This window comes from Onthophagus taurus, chromosome 6 (genome assembly GCF_036711975.1).
Source record: "Onthophagus taurus isolate NC chromosome 6, IU_Otau_3.0, whole genome shotgun sequence".
In the NCBI taxonomy this organism is placed as follows: Eukaryota; Metazoa; Arthropoda; class Insecta; order Coleoptera; family Scarabaeidae; genus Onthophagus; species Onthophagus taurus.
In genome coordinates, this window is record NC_091971.1 from 11,446,845 (window position 1) to 11,468,638 (window position 21,794).

Here is a 21,794-nt window from a genome sequence, read left to right on the forward strand (position 1 = left end):
CGACGTTTAGCCTTTTTTGGCACCCGACCTGACGATTTTTATCCACGTGTGCCGACCGATCCAAAAAAATATCTAATGGCAGATTCGAGATTAAAGTGCACCTTTAACGTTCTCTTATCGCCAATACATGTTTGTTTTTACACATAAAACCGATCTAACAAAGAAAATTTCACATGGTATTTGTAACAAATTCCTAAAGATGACCCTATGCTACTCAAGATATGCTTGAATGGAAAAGAATAATAAATTGTTTTGCATTTCTTTGATATCTTTCTACATAACCAATTTTTTGGACTGTCACAATTGTAAAAAGTGTCCAATAATTAAAAAGTGGAGAAAATCAATTAGAAACGTTATACTTGCCAATTAACTTTAATAATACTATAAAGGATGTGATGTAATAATATTGAACCAATTATTTGATATATATATCTATGAGAATCGATGGCGACTGCTAACACTTATACATGTGATATTGTGCAGAGAAATTGTGCTTCAAATAATACGCTAACTATCATGCCAGATGCTGACCTAAATACTGTTAAACAAATGAATACTGAAAGTGATGATGACAAGAATATTAGAAGAATATTAGATATTAGATGATACCTTCCAAACACAACTTTTCTGTTTTCTTTAGAAAAGGGATTCTTATAAACATAAAATGTCTATGCATACTTATCAATGTTTATAAATAAGTTGATAACATAAAGAAACCTTCCAAAGAAAATTCAATGAAATCTCACTTTGAAGACAGTTTAAATTTGCCGATTAATGCTGAAATATTGAACCAAATTCCAAAATGCCCAAAAATTAAATGATATGTTCAGTATAAGTGTGAATGTAATATTTCTTATTATTAACCAAGTTGCTTCAAAGTAGATATTGTGCTCTCATGTAAGATATCAGTAGATATAGATGATGTTAGAACTGATTATAAAGTGCACCATATCTCTTTTTATGAAAGTTCTCCATTAATCCATTCTTAAGAAATGCAGTTGAAAGTTTTGGTTAAATCAATAAAGAAAATGTTTGTAGAAGTTTCCATCATCTTTCCTGAACGTAAAGTATTAGTTAATAGTGAAGCAATTATCACATAATAACTTATCGCAATTTTACTACTACAAGACTACAAAAAAAAAAGCATCTCAACAACAGTCCAGGCTACAAGCCTCAAGAAGAAACAGAATTAATCAAAATAATCAATGGTATAAGTTGAACTTACAGGACAATTTAAAACTATAAAAGTTAAGAATAAAAACGCGTTGAATTAAGACTAGGAGTTGTCGAGGCAGATATAGGCAGGAACTTTTTGTTGAGCGCGAACGCGGCGGCAAAATAGTTAACAAGTATTATAAAGGATGCAATGAACTTTAGCATAGAGCGTTATAAGACGACAAAAACTAGGATTTGAACCTTGTAGAAAAACTGGTAAAAACGACTCTCCGTAATACACCAAATCAGAATGCATACCAAAAGAGAAAACTAACTGATTAATAACGTCATACAGGATGTAAAAAATTCATACTCCAAATATGTGGTGACATTGTTTATTAAAGCTAATGAAAAAGATAAAGTTAAAAAAATTGAATATGAAAAGTTATAAACATTTAATACAACCAAACGGATGAAATGAGTAAGTACCTAAAAGAAGGATATCTACATGAACCCAACTGGGGATTTGAAAGTTATAATTTATTAACGGAGATTAATATACAGGGTGATTCTCAACCTATACGCATAAACTGAGGGATTTACTCTTTATGGCGAATAATGACTAATAGGCGAAAAAATTAGTAGTAAAAGATTTTCTGTTTCATAGATATCCGTGATATTTACTTTCAAATCAAGAAAACATAGAACATTTTAAAATAACATCACAGCAAGTGTTCGAAGTTATTTCCCATATTTTCTATCAATTGGGGCTCCCCGAATCCACGATCCCACACTAGCGCGGCCTAAACCAGGGTGTTGGCGGATTATCTAGGCAGGAGCATGTATCTGATTTTGCAATATTTGCTGAGTATTAACTTCTGTGGCGTACACTATGTTTTTTAAGTGACTAGAAAGGTATAAATCAAGAGGATTGAAGCCTATCCATCTTCCAGGAAACACATTATCTAGATGTCGCCGATCATATCGGAAATTTAGGAAGCTAAAAAATCTTTTACTACAATTTTTTTCATCTATTAGTCATTATTTGTCCTGAGGAATAAATCCCTCAGTTTATGCGTATAATTTGAGAATCACCCTGTATATGCGGGCGATTTACTGTTGGTTGTACAATTTGATTTTCATAAAAGTCTTCGAGAAAGAACTAATAACGATATGGAAGTGTCTCTAGAACAAGCTATATGTGCCATATTCAAAAGAGACTGTATAAAGAGATTTGATAATAAAATTTTTCGTGTATACTCCATCAATGAATACTATCAAGAACAATCAACACTACATGAAATCCGAGTTAGAAGTTACCATGGAAGAAGTATCAACGATCTGGTTTAAGGTTCCCCAAGAGGGTTCGGTTATCATAAAAGATGTATATGATGCGATATGGATATGTGGCAATATTTTAACAATTTTGCGCTTCATATCCGATACAGAGACATGAAAAGAAACTATAAGATTCTAATCTCTAAAAATGCGGGATATAGAGATAGATATCCTGAGACAGATATATGATATAATTAGAGAGCAAGATTTCATCTAAACATAAAGATAGAGTAGATATTAATATGAATCAAAATATAAACCGATTGTCTGGATACCAGTAGGATGAAATATCGATTTATACTTTCTTCCGTTGTTATCGAAATTGGTATTTGAAGGTGTAGGAAACCGTTTCTATGGTCTTTGAATAGTCTACATCTTGTTGGGATGAATATTACCGCTTCTGGTGATGACCTCTATGTTACAGAAAAAAAAACAGAATTAAGTTAGCTGTCTCTTGGTTTCCCTCTTTCTTCTTGAATGCGAATACCAAGAGAAAAAAGTCTGTTAAATTCTGCCGTTTTAAAGAATGACCACTTTGGTGAAATATTAATGGTTATTATAATTATTTACTATTTATCTGCAAATAAGTAGTTATTTCTAAGGTCCAACTAATCATAGAAGTCACGTTTTTTTCCTGAAGAAAGGTTATTTTTATTTTATTAATTACAAAAGTAATAAGAACAAGGACAACAACAACAATACCTAGAACAATCAAAGCAACACATTTGCAATAAACGCTCAATATGGATACCATTTAGTTGCGTTCCGAATGCGTGTCCCCAACTGATTTACAACATCAATTCTTGTTTGATAGACTGGATTTCAAAATATCTCAAATTATAAAATTACATATATTTAAAACTGGTCATTGTGGATAAATAATTTTGACAAGTCTTCTTCAATTTTAATGTTACCAAATCTAAACGTGAAAAATTTTGACGTTCTGACGTTTTATGGACATTTGTGATGATTCATCAAAAAATAATAATCTCTTCTTTACCTTTTTTAATCGTAGATTAAAGGAAATCGCAAAATTGCAACTTTTTATCTCGGTCCAAAGGACTAATACATGTTGTAGGTGATAAGGATTTCTTTGTTGGAGTTGTTCTCTAATAAACATTTTGCGCTATGGAATGTACTCGTTGGGAATTCGTTTTTATTTAAGGTTAGAACTTCACTTGATGTTGTATAAAAAACGGTATGACAACAAATTCTTGAGGATGATTCTATTATAGTCTTAATATTGTTTCAAAAATTAACAGTAAAATTAGAAATTTAAAACAACCAGTTTGGGAATGTGATTGCAATGATTACAATTAACACCAGAAATATATCTCGCTTATAATTGAGTTGTGCCAATATTGTATAATTTATTAAAATTATTCTTGTATGAAATACCTGTAGATAATCTTAATTATCTATAGGGAATTAATTAGTAAAGCAGTTCTTTGCTCTTCTTTTCGGTGAAATAAGTTTAATTTTTGTTTCTACCGGTTTCGGGAAACCAGTCATCGAAACCGGCAGAAACAAAAATAAAACTTATTTCATCAAAAAGTGCAAAAAGCGTTTTAAATTTGTAATGGACATTTTAAACATTTCATTATTTGCAGAAATCATTACGAAAAGATGTGCTGATCAAAATTGCTATTGTTTTAATCCAGGAATAAAATCTTGATGATGAAAATGAAATCATCCTGAAGATGACTTTCTGCCGATTGAAAACTGTCCAAGATAATGATTTAAATGTTAAAAATTCTTTAACTTTGATTCTATTTGTATTCGATATAAAAATGTTTCATTCTTGAATCGAACCCAAAGAACTCTCTACCACCTCATAAAAAGGCGTCTCACATCGGAAATTATGCGACCGCTGCCGCCGCCGCCATCTCTAAGAACCAACTATCTACGGACGCGAAGTGTTCCGTGAATCTATCATTATTATACCATCCATAATTAATGAACACTTCCAGTTAGTAGCGGCCGCTTCGAGTGGCCGCCGACCAGAAAGGCCTTCTCTCTCACCAAACCCCCCATTCATTCCGCGGAATCGTTCGCGAACAATACGGAGACCCAAGAAGACGTTATACGACCGACGCGTGACGTTTTAATAAATTAAAAGCTCGCTCCCCCCACGAAACGGACAACATTTGCATATTTTTCTCCCCTTTTTTTTGATCGATGGAGATCTCCCCATGGAGATATTCCATTTTCCACTCGCCACTTTTTGTGTATTTCCATATTACTTTATCATAGATGATGGTGATTAATAATAGGGGATATTAAGGTAGTTTGAACATGTGAAGTTTGAATCATAAATTCAAATTAACAAAATAAAATGTTATCAAGTCGTTATTAGAAGCGAGAAGAAATTCTTAAGATATGTTTAATGAGAAAATAAATGTTTGAATACTTAATAAGTACTAATGTTACTCTTAAAGTGTTTGAGTTGATTGAAAATAAATTAAACGCTCTGTTAGATGGTATTCGTTTAAGTTTCGAATAATCACCAGGTGCGTTGCCAATGAACGTAATTTGCATACCAATTAGCGTTGGTGCCATCATCAATTACTGCTCTGTGTAACCTCTGATTGCGGTCTTGATGGTTAACGAGTGAGAGAAATAAATATACATATGTTTTTAGAAACAAGTAAAAATTTCATTCTTTAAAAAAAAGTTTTCAACCCTCTTCCATCTTTATCAACTATTTTTATCTCTACATAGCGTTTTTTAGTGCATACCGTGAGCTTTCAGATCCCGACAGAATACATAAATGACCTATTTTATTGTCGACGTTATCTTGAAAACACGGAGGCCACCGTGATGGCCGTTATAATTAAAAGCAAACATCTAAAGAAGCCGCTGGTCTACAAGCTTTAAGCTAATTACACTAAAGATAACTTCTTTTTTGTATCGAACACTTATAGTTTATGTAAAAACATAAACTTTGTGAAAAATATTTAAATTTTAATTATTATTGCCATCAAATTTATCATCAAATTAGTATGTTTAATTGATGATTACGAAAACCTAATAATTAATTGTACTAAATCGTTATATCTAATTTGATTCTATGTTTAATTAAAGCGATTTGTTGTAACAGTGAAATGGCAGAAAATGTAAAATATCTGGATGGCGTTCCAATAAATAACGTCGAAACAAGCGAATTACACAACGAATAATATTGATATGAAGTTTGTACTAACATTTATCGGGTTTTATTAAAAAATAAAAGAATCAAAACAATTTAATTCGAACCGAAATGATTGGGAAAATAAAAATAATTACGCATATTTGCCTTTTTTTGTGTAATTTATGTTTTTTATGTTTATTAAATTTGAATCGGTGAAAAATATATTTGATGCTTATCAATATTATAAGTTGATTTTGACAAATTTTGATTTCAAAGGAAATTCAATCTGATCACAAAGTTTTTGGTCAAAAAATTATGATATCACATTTAATTTATTATATGAAAATATACTTGGAATTGTCTGCTAATAAGTTGGAAAAAATTCTGTCTTCATTAATCGCACGAATTCTTTTTTTTACAAATATTTTTTGATATAGTTAACTTGAACTATGTTGAAACTAGTTCGAGGTTTATTTTAAATGTCAGCGACAGAACATTTCAAATGATCTTTTCTAATTATAATTCACTTTTGATGTGTCAATCAAAGTTGATGCTTTGAGTCTTCCTTATGGGAAGTACACAAATATCCCCTCTCTATAAGCCCTCTTTTATTTAATTCCTTTTTAGATGGTTTAGAACTATACTGTACTTATCTTATTTTGACATACTCTTTGTCATCTAGATTTAGCAAGTATTAAAACTTGTGTCTGGTATTCATCATTTCATATTTGATTAAATAATGCTAAATCAGGATCTATTTTGTATAGCAAAAATTGAGCTCTATGTGCCAGATGAAAATAATACATACAGGAAGCATTAGAGGTAGTTCTGGCTCATCAATAAATTTTTGGGCTAAACATATCCTTCTTTACAAATGGCAACTTAAAACATTCATGACTTGTGACTATATGTTTTTTTAAATGTAACACCTGTATATTTTATCATATTATGAATAGAATTAAATTTGTTTATACAGACGTATATGTTACTAACTCATAGCGCGCATAGTTCTTCAGATATTCAATTGTTTTTCCAAAATCATAATATCCAAAGATATTAGATACGCTATACAGCGTGTTCATAAAGCTTAGTTACTTTTGATGTTTTTCAAATAGCTTTTGCTTTGATTGATGTGTATATGACAGTTTCTAGTGATATGCTAAGATATGTTGTGGAATTTGTCACAGTGAGGGACTGACTGTTATAAGTTGTGACAGGTGTGACAGTTTTAATTCGCAGATGAAGTTAGTTACGTTAGTTCTGTTAATGTTAACGTTAATTTTCAATTTCTGAAAGTAGTTTTGAAGGATGGTGGTTGATGAATATGAAGTTTTTTGATAAGTTGATTTATTTGAAAAGTTTGCGCGAAAATCAGTGTTTTGCCTGTGTACATAACTAGTTTTTTCACGGTGTCCAGTGATTCCAGCTGATTGAGTTTTTAATCGCTCTAGTTCAAAGCAGCTATTCAGCTGGGTCAGTTTGTGGATGAGAGCGTCATGGAATCATAGGCTCTATCGATGCCAAAGTAGCGAGTGAGGTTGCTTTATTACTTACTATTTGTTCAAATATGATGGAGATGTTTGTTTGTATGTATCTATCAGCGAAAAGACTCTCCGTAATTTTTGCCAAGATAAACAAGATAGAAAATGGGTTAGGTTGGGTTAGGATTTTGAATTATTGATAGGATTGCTTTACTTAAGGTTTATGTAGTTATGTATGACTATTCGTTTATGTATAATATAATATCCGCGTCTGATTATGTTATGTTGTTATCAAAGTTAAGAAGAAGGAGGTTGTGGGAACAATTCAGGATGCAGGAATGTTGAGGTGTAAGTTTGTTGCGTTGCCATTAACTTTACGATTTCTGGAGTTATTTGTATTTCGATCAGTTTGACAGTTCTATATTCATACTACGTGGGGTTTTGAGTATTTGTTTAATTTCAATAAGGTAATCCATAGATCTATGGTTTATGACCATAGATATCTTCTTCTCAATCCGAATCTCGTATAGTATAGTAGAAACGAGCTTTTATGAGTTGGTCTGCAGAGCATTTCTCCATTCATTCTTATTCTCAGTTATATTGGATGTGCGCGTCAGACTTTGTCCTGTGATGTTTGTGATAAGGTGTATCTTGCCAGCTTCCACGTGACCTTTTGCCAGCTACTATGCCCTTTGAGGTAGGTCTTTCACGGGTCAACAAATTTTGCAATGTTTTCATCTCCAGGGCATCGATTTTCTTTTTTTCCATCGTTTTTAATGACCAGCACTTTGATCCATAAAGATAGATAGAGAAGGCCAGGCTGCTTACCAGCCTCATTTTCGGTGTCAAAAAGATTGCATGACTTCTCGTACGTATTGACTGCGTCGATCTTCCTTATTTCAGATCTGTTATCGTTTGCTCGGCTAATTATCATAATTTTAGTTTAATTTTTAAATTCTGAATCTATATGTCTTTGTGATATTTTGTGTTACATTGTTTATGTCTTTTCTTGATTAGGTCTTCACTGTTCATTAAATTAAGACACTTCAACAAGAATCTACTTTGGAATTGCAATTTTTAAACTCAGAGCTTTTTAAGCTTTCAGAGTTTAAATTCAAATCAAGTTTAAAATTGGTATTCATCTAAGTCTTCTAGATTTTTCAAATTTTATGATTTCTTAAGATATCTTGTTGAACTGGATATCAAAATGAGAAAAGAAAATATTCTTTGTCTTTAAATTAATAGTCCTAATTTGAACACTATCTTTTCTAAATCACTCTACAACTCTTTATATTTTTACCAAGATTAATTAATTAATTATTTTTAAAAAAATGTTCATTAATTTTAATTTCATCCATCATCGCTTATCAATATATTATATTAATGACTTTCTTATCACACAGTAAAAATTTCCTTTTTCAAAAAGTTTATTATTACATTTAACTTATAAAACGTTATTTTTGGCTTAATTTCGATTTTACCTTCAAATTGAAAAAAAAATTTCAATCTCAATGTTGAAATCCGATTTCTTATGTGAAATCGTTTAAAAATATCTGAATTTTATTACAAAATGAAAAGCTATTTATACATTTATTCGACATAGGTAACTAAAGACGTAAAATTAATCAACTTCGACGTAGCAATTAACTTCGTTACACATTGCCAAATACGCGTCTTAATTGCATTGACTTAATTGAATTACATGCATTATTAATTGCGTGCATAAATTAATTCGTCTAACGTATAATGCGTTGTTCTAAAATCACACACATCTTTAAGTATTATAAATTAATTGTTTATTTTTCAAATTTATGTAGCTATTTTTGAATTAATTCAGTACAACTTCATTTTTACTTTTTAATTAATTTTTTTAATTTATATATTTTTTTTGTAGTTTAACGTACAAAGATTACAAGAAACGACGCATCCCTTGGCCCAAAGCGGTCATCACTTGGGTGAACCAACGACGACCAGTAGCATGTATGCTCATAGTTCCACGGGTGGTTCGACACCGAGCAGCCCCCTACGGCCCCAAAAAGAGGAGGATTGTAGTCTGCACGGCAGGAGCAGTACGGACGGTAAGTTTATAAAGTAGTAGGTACACACAACAACTACAACGACGGTTTTGCAACGACGATGAGGCGCATAGCCAAAGTGTCTTGAGACTTTTTTTTCACGTTCCAAGTTAATCTATAGACGCGCGTTCTCGGCGCCGATAAGAGCCCCGCATTATTCGAATTTCGGAACACGGGAATTGCGTAACGGCCTCTACAACTATGGTAAAATTTATCGTGGTGATATCCAACGTCGATCGGTTACTGGTTTTAGTTGGAAACTGGAGAAAACTATTTTAGTTAACTATTTAATCGAGAACTTATTATTTACACCATTTTTGATACAATTCAATTTTATCACATTCGTCTTTGTATTAATTTAATCTAAAAAAAAGCAATTTTCCAGTTGTTATTTCGTTGAGCACGAAGATTAGTAATATTATCTGGGATTTATGTTTTTTTATAATGCACAAATCTGCGCCAAACTGAGCATGACAAACGAGCAAATCGCTAATTTACCACATGAATTCTTAATTTCCTGTATTTACTCGAGTTTTATTATTTCCAACTCATTACTAAGGCAATAATAACTGCTTACTGCTTAATATAAGTCGTTATCTACTCAGAAGTGGTGTTTACAATGCTTTTTCTTAGTCCTTGGTAGTTATTTCATCATTGCATTTAGTTTTTAATATGGACAGAAGTAAAAGTTAACATTGGCAATTTTGTAAGATAATACACAAAAATTCGAACAACCATGAATATGCAAAGGAACTGTTTCAATACAATTCGTTATGCTATATCAGAGGTTTCTATATAAATCAAAGTTTGCTTATAAACCAAGAATGACATAGAAAAACAAATATTGTTAGAATACAGCCCATAATTAATCAGGAAACATAACCAAAAACCAGTAAAGTCGATATATTTGAAATGTCTTATAGCGAATTCACGATTTAGTAGGATCTTTGGAGCGGGGAGTAAGGCATGCGGGGAGAGGAGGTTCCATTCAACCGGAAATGATGGTGCTGGTGTGTATGTGTCCCAGACAGGACGTCGCCTCGTTATTTCTTTATGTAGGTAAAATAAAGGCGCGACGTTCAGTCTGGAATGCACCATCCTTTCCGATTGGAACTCCCCTCTCCCCGCAAATGTCTGCAGAAATTAATATTAATGATTAAATATGACATGAGATTCAGTTTGCTTCGAAACCTAAGATCAAAAACCCCAAAAAAGCTTTCGTTTTTAATTTTCTCCCTAGAAACTAATTAACTTAATTAACTTTTAACTAATAACTTTTTAATTCCATAAAATTAGTCGTGCAAGTAAATTGCTGGGCAAATAAGACGTAGCAATAAATGGTGCAAGATAACTTTTCTCCCTTGCCACATAATCTGCATAAATTATTAGTTAGAGTTTCGATTAAACAGTTGTTTGAAAAAAACATCATTGGAAATCTTAATTTGAAAAATTCTAGATTTTATAACTTGCTGTGTTGGACGATTACCTACAAAGTTTAAATAAGGATTCTTTCCTATGTTTTCTTTATCTTTATTTATCTTCTTTATTTTATCCTTCTATTCCCCTCTATCTGCTGTTTTTCGCCACATTCTCACTTTCAGCAGCTATATGTCTCATCGGACACTTCGAAATGTATACCATGATTATTTTGACTTTAATGGTTTCCATTATAACATAACACCACGCTTGTAAGTGTGTACCAAGATTGCGATGTTTATTCTTCGATGACCAAAAAAGATTCAAGCAGTAGCATTCTAATTACATCCTTCCTTTGCTTACTTTTTAATTTGTATATGGGCAGAAGTAAAAGTTAACACTGACAATTTTGCAAGATAAAACAGAAAAATTCGAACAACTATGAATACCACCTGCAACTTGCCATGTTGGACCATTACCTACAATGTTTAAATAAGGATTCTTTGCTATGGCACTACAGGCCAAATTGAACCCTGATCTTTTTTATTTGCTGCTTCTACTCCCGTCTATCTGCTTTTCTTCGCCACATTCTCACACTCGGCAGCTTGTATGTATCATCTAATGTATACCTTGATTGTTTTATCTTTAATGGTGTCCATTGTAACACCACGCTTGTAAGTGGCATACCAAGATTGCGATGTTTATTCTTCTATGACAAAAAAAGATATTAGATAGAAGATATTAAGTATTAGTCCATCCCAATTCATGGTGCAGTTGTAAATTAACGTCACGGATAGCAATACATCGCGTGCCGTCGGTCTCTTGTCTAAAATTGGTCTCCGTATGTCTACATACACCAATTAATAATACAAGATGTTTATCTATTTGCCATCGTGATTTGTAACTGCGCAGCGTGATGGAATACACTGTTGTTCACAACAAATCGCGTTTTGTTTTGATGATCACACGACATTACAACCAAAATTAATTACAACCGAGGCGCTATAATTGCAATCTTCAACATTTTTTATTACATTGAGGAGTCATTATATCCTAGTTATTCAACAATTAGTTATCCAAAATAGGAGATCACTTGTAGACTTTAATAACTACATTCTCTTTTTTACAACCCAAGAATATTTGTGGCGGTTATCTTCTAGATTCAATGCAAAAGGAGTTTTCAATAGCGAAATTCTGTGATATATATCAGTCATGGTTTCAATCAATACTGCTTTAGACCAAGTTGTGAAAATCATTCCTCTAACTCCAGACTAAGTACAAATCTGAAATTGCACTACAAGGGTTCATGCCGAAAGCTTAGAAGTAATTTTAAATGACAAGAATTACATTACAAAGATTTCAGATGATTTGATTTTGTCTTTGTATGCTGGGCAAGCCGAAAGAAAGTATGGAAACGTTTATCAAACATCAAATGTTTATCATCACAAAACAAGAAACCGTAAAACACGTGGGATAGAAAAGATTAACACCTAACATTGTTTAGACTTTATTCTTACAAGCGCAATATGGGGTTATTTCCACAAAAATGAGTCACGCAGCTTCAGATACACAGAATAAGGCGGTTAAGCTACTTCCATTTCAGTGGCTTCTCGGTACTCTAAAGTCAGAATGCGCTCTCCAAAGTGCTCTTTCAACACATGATACTCTGTTGGTTCGATGAGGTGGTCTACTCATTCTTGCATGAAGCACATCTTCTCAAGATCTTGGTTACTTTGGATAATAGAAATGATCATTTTCTAAAATTTTTACATATTATTCTCCAATGATCTTGTCTTCAATGAATATCACTCCAAATATTAACCGACTTGCCCGATAAGTTTGGATTTTGTAAGAAAAGAGCTTCAGATCTCTAAAAAACCATTTGTCGCAATCTCCCGGTTGATTCCGATTTGTTGTGTAGTTCGTCCGATCGATGACCTTGAAGTCTTTTGGAACACAATGTTTTCTTAACATTTTTTTAACATGCCCTGCATTCAAGTAGGTACTAAATTTCAACATACTCTTGCCAAAATATATATAAATTTAAATCTTGATCTTGATACGTCGATGTAGCCCCTCGGATTTAAGTAATCTCAACTAAAACCCATTCTAATTTCTTTAAAAGTAAATTTAGTAGAAACCGTACGTACATGTAACAACTATTGTATAACTTTTTTCTTTAAAACGTTAAGATTTAAAAGAAGGAAATGTTCGTAACTAGTTATGTAAAAGGTGTATGTATCTTTTTCCGTCTTGATCACGAATTGAATCGATTAATCAAGTAAGCGTCGACACGCGATCTACGGTATAGTTGATTTGCATACAGCAAAGGAAGAAGAACTTCGCGTGGTCTCCTTTTGAAGCAGCTGTTTATCTCGCTTGTACATGTACGGACGTGTCCGTTATGGACAATTCTTCGCAACGTACGCGGGTATCATATTTAAAAGTCTTCCGATACGAAGAGAGTTACTTATCGCGGTTATTCATTAAAGGAGGAGTAGGTAGACTTCTGTTTTGTTTCCCCTCTATTTACCCGTTTAATTATCTTTTTATTCGCCGTAATATTCTCCCCAGGTAGATTGTTAAATGGGGTTGCGAGGCGTCTTCGTTTTCGTCATCGTTATTCGTTTTTGCTCTTTTTTTTATTATTTCGCTTATTTGTTTCGAATAAAATACGGCGTCGCCGCGAAGATATACAGGCGCGTCGGAGCCCCCAAAAAGTCGCGACTGTGAAAAAAACGGGCGGCCGAAAGGGGCCCTAAAAATGGGGAGAGGACGGGGGGAAGCGCGGGGTGTGCCACGGTCGGCGACAAAAGCACACCACTTATAAACGGCCCGGGTCCCGGTAATCTACTGTCTTTGAAATAAATTACAAGGTGGAAAGGGGACAACTTGTTGTATAAATAAGGTAATTTATGTGCGCGACTCCAGAAAAAAGGCGCTTGTTCGTTGACTTTTTTTCGTTTCGTTTTTGGATCGCGTTCGGTTCCGTCTTTTGTTCTTTTCGCTAGCAAACAAATCACGACGATAATTCGCTACGGTAATTTTTTTTTACACAATAATTTTTTAAATTGTTTGTCTTAAATCTTATTTTGTTTTAGATCCTCAACAAGGAGCCGATGATGATTCCTCGGAGGAAACGAACTCCAGGGCGCAATACGTTTCGGCAAATTGCGTCGTTTTCACCCATTACCAAGGGGATACGGCCAGCGTAGTGGACGAACATTTTTCCAGGGCTTTAGATAAAAATAACCATGCCAAAGGTAAGCTGTTCAAAGAAGGAAATGAAAATAAACCATTTATCCAAATTCGTTTCTGTAAGAAATTTCTAAAAACTTTACACCCGGTTTTCAAACAGCGTTTCAAACAACAACCAAAGAAAGTCTTGTTACCAAACGGGACCGACACTGGCTCTCAGTGGAGAAAGGATATCTAGACCAACAAATATCCAATTAAGATTCCGCACGTTCCAGGTGCGAATTCTTTCCTTTGTAATTTGCAATTCTCACTCTATCTGGTTCGGGTATCTTGCGTGACGTTTTATGTTCACTTTTCAACATTTAATTTACATTTTCAAGAAAAAGTTACTATAAAAACTAGATTTTCTTTTTATTTCCTTATGTAACTTTAATCATAATCATTGATGATAATATACAACTTTTTATCTTGAAAATTATTATTTCTTCCGTAATCCTTTGCAGATTTTTTTTTGCTTTAATATAACACTTTTTCGATTATTGATGTTAACTTTATAAAAATTCTGCAAATCTTTGCAAAAGTAACATGTCTTTTATTTTGGGCAAATTTAGCTCAAACAGTTTTGGGCAAAATAACAGAAAATTTAGCTTCGCTTTTAAAACTGCCAGAAAAAAAAGGCAAATTTGGTATTTCCGGGATGTATACAAATTAAATTGCTTTTTTCATAAATTTTACACTCCCAAATTCTCGTATAGTTTTATACTTGGTATTACCATCATAAAACATTCAACTTTATGGTTCGACATCTTGTTAACATTTGATCAAAAGAATTGCAGTAAAGTTTACAAACCAGTCACTTGTGTAATAGCGTACCTATTAGAGACGTGGAAGTACTGATTGTACAACGTTAAGAAGTAAGTTTAAGTTATTGGGAAAGCAACCAAAACGAGGAAGGAATCAAAAAGCCAACTTCATCAGGGTACACTACAAAAGAATACAGGGACAGTTACGCGTAATTCCAACAACATTTCGAAACTTACATTTAGAGGTTAAAATGTAAAAACTACTACGTTAGTACATTAGAAAGAGGGAGGGTGATATCCAGACCAAAAATACTAGAAGTAATTAAATTAACGACAACGTGGCTAACCTCCAACGCCATCAACCGTTAATAAAGGGCGTGAAACCGATCGAACAAGGGACGGCAACTGTCTCTGGTGGAAAAACTTAAGGAAATAAAAGTCACCAGGTTAACGTTCGACAGAGAGAGCAGATGGCTTTGTTATTGGAAACATCAAAGACACAAGGAAGAAAGGAAAGGAACAAATCAAGGACCAGAAACTTACAAAACGGACCCCTATGTACCTAATGTACTCAGTTATGTCCAACTATGTCCATATGACCGAGTACATTGTTTGTTAAAATTTCGATTCAATCAACCAATATTTATTCCTGTATTGTAAGGAATTCTTGTGGAAAATGTAGTTTACGCAGTTCCGCAAGAGACACTTTGCATTTAGACACTTGGGCAACCTTCCAAACTGATTTCCACATGTTTTTTTACAATAAAACTTAAATCCAACCCAACCCAACCCAACTAGTGCTTGAATCTTTAAACAATTAGTTTTCTAGAACAAAAAAAAGTTGCTTGAAGTTCAATCCTTAACATATCTAGGGCTAGCTACTTACTATAAACAGCTTTTCAAATCGAACTATTAAGATTTGGCCTGCAAAAGTATTTACCAACAGTATTGATTAAGTCTACATAGTTAACAGTCTACATAACTTCTCGTACTCAACTCAACCTCATCTTCTAATGGAGTTAGAGTCACGGCTAGGTTTTGCACACCACAAACTTCTAACCTATAGAACTGAATGATAGCTGATCTAGTTTCAGAACTGGATCTGACCCTCTGCGTTGTGAGTAAAGGACGCTATGTTGCAGAAACGTCTGTATATGGGTCTATGGGTGATTTCAAATTTCTGTGTAAACAGATAGTTGAATCTTTCTGCAAAGTAATGTCTAAATTGAAACTTGAATTTATATTCAATTTATACTTATATCATCTTCCTAAGTGATCTCGGAATCATCCTCCAAACTAAACTTAACTATTTTTGCCATTAGATATTTTTTCGTATCTTTTTGCAGATTTAGGTTAAAATTGAAACCTGAATCTCCTTACATTTCGATATTTGGACAACTACCTAAACTTTCTATCTTGTAATCTCATTTCCAATTAGTACTTGAATCTTTATGCAATTAGGTATTTGATTTATCTTGTAAATTAATTTCCAATTCTCATTGCAAATGACATAAAAATGGTACATCAATATTTGTGCAAATAGATCCTTGAATCAACCTCTAAAATGTTTGCAGACCTGAAATTCTGTGCATTTGGGCTTTAAGTAATCCTCCAGACTAGTTTTTAAGTTGTTGCTAACGTAGAATATGACTTGAATCATTCTCCAAAATGATTTCCAAAGTGTTTGCCAAACTGGAACTTAAGTTGCACTTCAATCAGATACAGGAATCTTTCTCGAATTGAATTTTTAAATTGAAACCTGAATCACTATATATTTAGACACTTTGGGAACCTGACCATTGAATCTTTCTTCAAAATAACATTAATATGGGACAGGAACCTCTACGTAATTAGATTAATAAATTGATATCCAAAATGTTTCAATTTAAACAACAAAATATGACAATTGCTAAAAATTTTTGAACATTTCAACCTATCTTATGAAAATCAGAATGTAAATAACTAACTTATATACTGCTTGAGGTGATTTTAGTATGACACATGAAAATTGTAAATTTTGCTGTTTGAGAGTAATCCAAATTAGTTTTATGGAAAAATTAATATGGCTTCTTATTAATCTGTAATTGCTAGAATTATTTCGCTCTTCAGTTACTTTTTCTACCTCGATAATGCAAAATCGTAAATTATTACTCATTAAAATGCTAAAATATCGTAACGCTTAGTTCGGTTAATGTTTTTTTAAAGCTTTTTACAAAGTGTAATTATAAACCGTTATCAACAAAGAATAAAAATGATAAATTGGCATGCTATATCACGTAAGAAAGAGAAATTCAGCAAGAAAATAGCACACTTTGTGGTGTTATTCCAACTGGTATGGATCAAACGTTATGATCAATTTTATCGAAAACGGTGAAAGATCAAGTAATTAATATTTTCTCTTGTATAGTTATTAAGCAGACATTTTTTGATAAAAGTAATTAACAATAATATCTCTGACTTTATTAATAATTAATTACAATTTCTATTTTTTGCAACTTCACGCTAGTTAGGACCACTGGGATCTGTGTTCTTCATGCGCTTTTCACTTACATTCCAGCCATCCTGTATATTTCATTAGGTCGAAGAAACTAGTATTTAGCAAAGCGCACCTTCACAACAAGGCAAGCAAGCTTAATGATAACTCTGGTGTGAAGATCCTATTCTAAGGGATAAAAGATTATCGAAGATGAGTACAAAAGAAGTGCAAAAGATATAAACATAAGAAGAAATGCAACACGAGAAAACATAAAACTAGTAGATCAAAATATTTAATTAAAGCGTAAAATCTCTAATTATATTTACGTGGCATTTACGTAGTCATTATTGCAGCAGCTGTTAAACCGGTACATACACATTATAACCGAAGTGTGTGTAAAGTGAACTAGTTTTATGAATTTGTGTTAATCCACCAAATAAAGTATTTCTTAGTTCCTGTTTAAGCAGTTACCGCAATGAAGTGATCGTTTTGAATCTGATCCGTTCTTGAATAAATTGGTTATTTCGATTTCAAAATGACACTTCATGAAAATATAGTCCCAGATTATTTGACCTTCCTTCTTTGGAGTTACTCAAGTTTATGCAATCGTGGTGTTAAGTGGATAGTGACGAAAAAATTATGGAACGGTATTGATTTGAGGTAACATTCGCTATTATAACATTTTCAAAACCATAAGCAGTTTTCAAAAAAATAAATAAATTTCCTGAAATTCAATCCTTAAGCAATGTGTTGATGTAATGTGATTTCTGCACAGTGCTTGAATGTCATAGTGAAGAAATTCAAGCAAGCGCGGGTAAAATAGTTAATTTTTGACAATCATAGCCTCCTCATATTCAAGTTAACATCATCAATGATGTTAGAGGTGGATATCTCGCTTGAGGTTTCCTGTCGGGGCTGCGTTTTACAAATCTAATATACAAGATTGCTCCAGTTACAAACCATACGCTTCTGACCTGCAGAACTAGATAATAGCTGATCACTGTTTTTTGTAAGTTGATGTCTAATAACAACGAAGAAGAAGTGAGACAGGACATATCGTCATCAATCATTTACAGCTAAATCCAAAAGATAATAAAGTTACCTGGGATGCTGTAAATGTTATTCTTATACATTAACCACGATGATTGTGCTCTTTAAGGTGAGATCCTTGCAACTCAATGAGCAAGAACAACTTCTTAACACTACCTATTTTCGTCCCCCATATCACAGTCGGAAGAAATAACATTGAAGTTAGAAGGTCAAAAGTCAAGGTCCTTTCCTAACAAGTACTAAAAGCTGCAATGATACTCTTCAAAATTGAACTTTGCTGTATTACCAAGTACATATGGAAACCTTAGTATAACGATGTGGTGCGATTATTGTAATGAAATGTACATTCGTTTAAAGCAGAAGAAAATTTATTGAAATTATTGATGAAATGTATCAAATGTGCGCATTGAAATTGCAAACAAATTACATTTGTATATCATTATATACAATTAAAGTGACAATTCCCAACATTGGTATTTCTTTAATTAATTTCAATATACTTGATTTAATAAGTAATATAAAGTTTAAGGTATTGAAGTTTGATGGAATTTATTTTGACATGATGGTTGAAGGTCAAAAAGTTTGAAAGTTAAGAAAAACTTTAGTCCTAAATTGAAAAACCGATCGGGACTCGAGTGACAAATGACCCCTAATCCGCATTCCGCTCCCACGTGAAAAATTCACGAATCGGAAGCCCCGGATGAGACGGTTACGTAACCAAGATCGATAGGCGGGTTTTCCTTTGTCTTCCCGCGTCCTTCGTGGCGTCCGCCATCGATCAATCCGCGGTCTCGAAGACACCAGAAGGTGCCCGACCGCGCCGTTGATTTATATAAAACCGCATCTGATTACCGTCGCCCCTTCCACCCGCGAGACCCCTCATTTCCGAATGTTGCCCGTCCACAGTTTTATACCGTCGATTATCCTTTGAACTCGTTCCGACTCGCTCCCGGTTCCCACAGCGCCGCCGTCGCCGTCGGTTCTTCTTCGACTTATGTACTCCTTTTCTCTCTCTCGTCGTTTGAGCTTGCTGTGCCTTTAACTTCTTCGGTTAGGTTGGAACTTGTTGGTCGTTTTAGTTTTTTATTATTTGGATGAGGCGAAGCGTGATCTGGCCAATGGAAAACGAGAAGGGCAAAGGATTAATCGGTCCAGATTAGTAGATTTATACTCGGTGGACTCTTAAAAAATCGACCGGTACGGTACTGTTCCATTAGGCTATCGCCACCAATTTGTATGCGGTGTTTTCCTGTTAAAATGCCACGGATAATTACTAATTAGCGACGCGTTACGTCAACGCGTACACGATCGAATAAAACATTCAAAGAAAAAGAGAAAAATAACGGTTTTAACATGATTTTCCTCTTCCTATTTCTATCAACCAGTTTTTTTTTTCTTTAGATTATCCAAATTGGAATCGATTTATAATCCTAATTATTGAGCTAGTTTAATGGTTTTAATTTTTTTTTTGAAATTCTTTAAACAAACTTGATCTTTATGATTTCGTCGAACTACTACATGGTCGTCAAGATCCTTTCTGTCAAGATTCGAATCCTCTCCAGTAATCGCTTAAATTTATAGTAGGGGTTTCGTGCGGCAACGATTCTCTATACGAGGGCGGCGGTTCAGATTTTACGCCGGTAGTGGATCGGTCAATTTATCGCCACTCTTCTTCTTCTTCGCCAGTAAAGAGCGGCTTACATAAAACCAACAACTAATTATTTGCTGCTTTGACGTTAACCGCCGCGATCGCAGATAGAAAACGAAAAGAATCTCGAACGAAAACGGGGGCTGTAAAACCAACATAATAAGACTACAGGATTTACATCTCTTTACAGTTTATGTTCTTGTATACAAAATACGGAGCGATTTATATTAAAAAAAACAAAACAACGTACAGTAAAACCTCAATTGGATAAAATATTTAGGCCCACTTTTACCACCTCTTGATAAATTTATCCGATAGATAATTCCAGGTCGTAGCCAATGAGAGCGCTTAAAACCGCCGTAACCATGGCAACTATCCTCTAGATAGTTTATCAGGAGGATGGTAAAAGTGGGCCTTAGGTCCATTACTACCATCTTTTAGTTAAATTTATCTTATAGATAAACCTATCTACTAGCCAATCAGAGCGCGTACAATAGCCGTTACCATGGTAATAATCCCTTAGATAGCTTAACCATAAGATGGTAGTAACGAGCCTTAAAATGTAGTCCTCATAGATAGAATTCAATTCGGGTTATTTCCCAAGTTGTCTATACGATGTATAAATCAAGAATAGTAGTTCTCGTTTAATTGGTATTCAGCGCTAGATTTTTATTGAACTAAAAGTTGTACTAATACTAGACTTAGAATTAGAAACATTCGGGTTTAGCCGTACGTCTCTTAATGGTGGGTTCATGCAAAGTGTTTTAGTTTTAGTCATAGTCATAAGCGTTTGCTTTAGCTGTAGCTATAAGGAAAGGGATTGGTTCATGCAATATTTAAGCACAGCACATTAAAGGAGGATTTTGACATACAAACAGTCGTGCCACAACTCGTGCCAAATAAAAAAAAAGAAATTGGGAGTGAAACTGTTTTGTTTATTATGAACAACAAGAAAATTGTTGTCCTGCTTGAGTAATGTGATAAATAAATAATAGACGACGGCGTTTTGGCAGAAGACCAATCAATAAAATTAGAAAATTAGAGGGAAATTATGCCATTCTGATTAGAAACATGTTGGAGAAAGAGGAAGGTTGCAAATCAATTTTTTAAATATGTGTGCATGTTGTTCGAAGAGTTTAAGGAATTGTTAAGACTTGTCAAAGGTTGATAGTAACCCTACAATAAAATACAAAACCTAACTGACCTAACCCAAATTTATAAAATAAAACGAAACACTGCTATATTATAAGGACGCAAAAGAGAAAAGTGCGCATGCGTCACGTTACGACCAATTGTTTTAGCTTTAAGAAGTTAAAAGTTGGGCAACTCTTGGGACTAGGACAAAAACCATTTTAGTCGTAAGGTGTTGCATGAACAGTACTACTATAACACAATACCTTAACTTTTCACTCTTACGACTATGCCAACAACTACGACTAAAACACGTTGCATGAACCCACCCTTAAGACTGCTAAATCCGAATGTTTCTAGTTCTAAGTCAAGTGTTAGTTCCAATGCTAGTATTAATTCTATATTTAGTTATTATTCAGCGTTAAACTGTTGTATATTTTTCATTGATTTAAAACCAGAACTAACACTAGACCTAGAACTAGAAAGTTTCGGGTTTAGCCGTGCGTCTTCAGACGTTAGTTCTAGTTTTAATTGTTATTCAGCGTTAGATTGTTGTGCTTTTTTTATTGAACCAAAAGTGGAACTACTTTTAACTCAACCCAACCCAAATGATTCTAGTACTAGGTGTAGTGTTAGTTTTGATGCAAGAACTAACACTAGAACTAGAAACATTCTGGTTTAGCCGTCTTCAGACGCACGGCTAAACCCGAAAGTTTCTAGTGCTAGGTCTAGTGTTAGTTCTAGTTTTAACTATTATTTAGCGTTAGATTGTTGTGCTTTTTTTATTGAACCAAGAGTGGAACTAATACTAGACTTATAACTAGAATCATTCGGGTTTGGCCGTCTTAAGAGACGTGCGGCTAAACCCGAATGATTCTAGTTCTTAGTCTAGT

General features: G+C 33.6%; 1 protein-coding gene across 2 annotated transcripts in view; it reads left to right on the plus strand.

Annotated features, from left to right (window-relative positions):
- LOC111424382 (transcription factor vestigial) overlaps window positions 1–21,794 on the plus strand; it is a 29,233-nt gene that overhangs the window by 1,484 nt on the left and 5,955 nt on the right. For both annotated transcript variants that reach the window (XM_023057888.2, XM_023057889.2), the window contains exons 2-3: window positions 8,999–9,182; window positions 13,697–13,858. In XM_023057888.2, coding sequence (XP_022913656.1) covers window positions 8,999–9,182; window positions 13,697–13,858 — 346 coding nt within the window. The remainder of the gene's footprint in view (window positions 1–8,998; window positions 9,183–13,696; window positions 13,859–21,794) is intronic.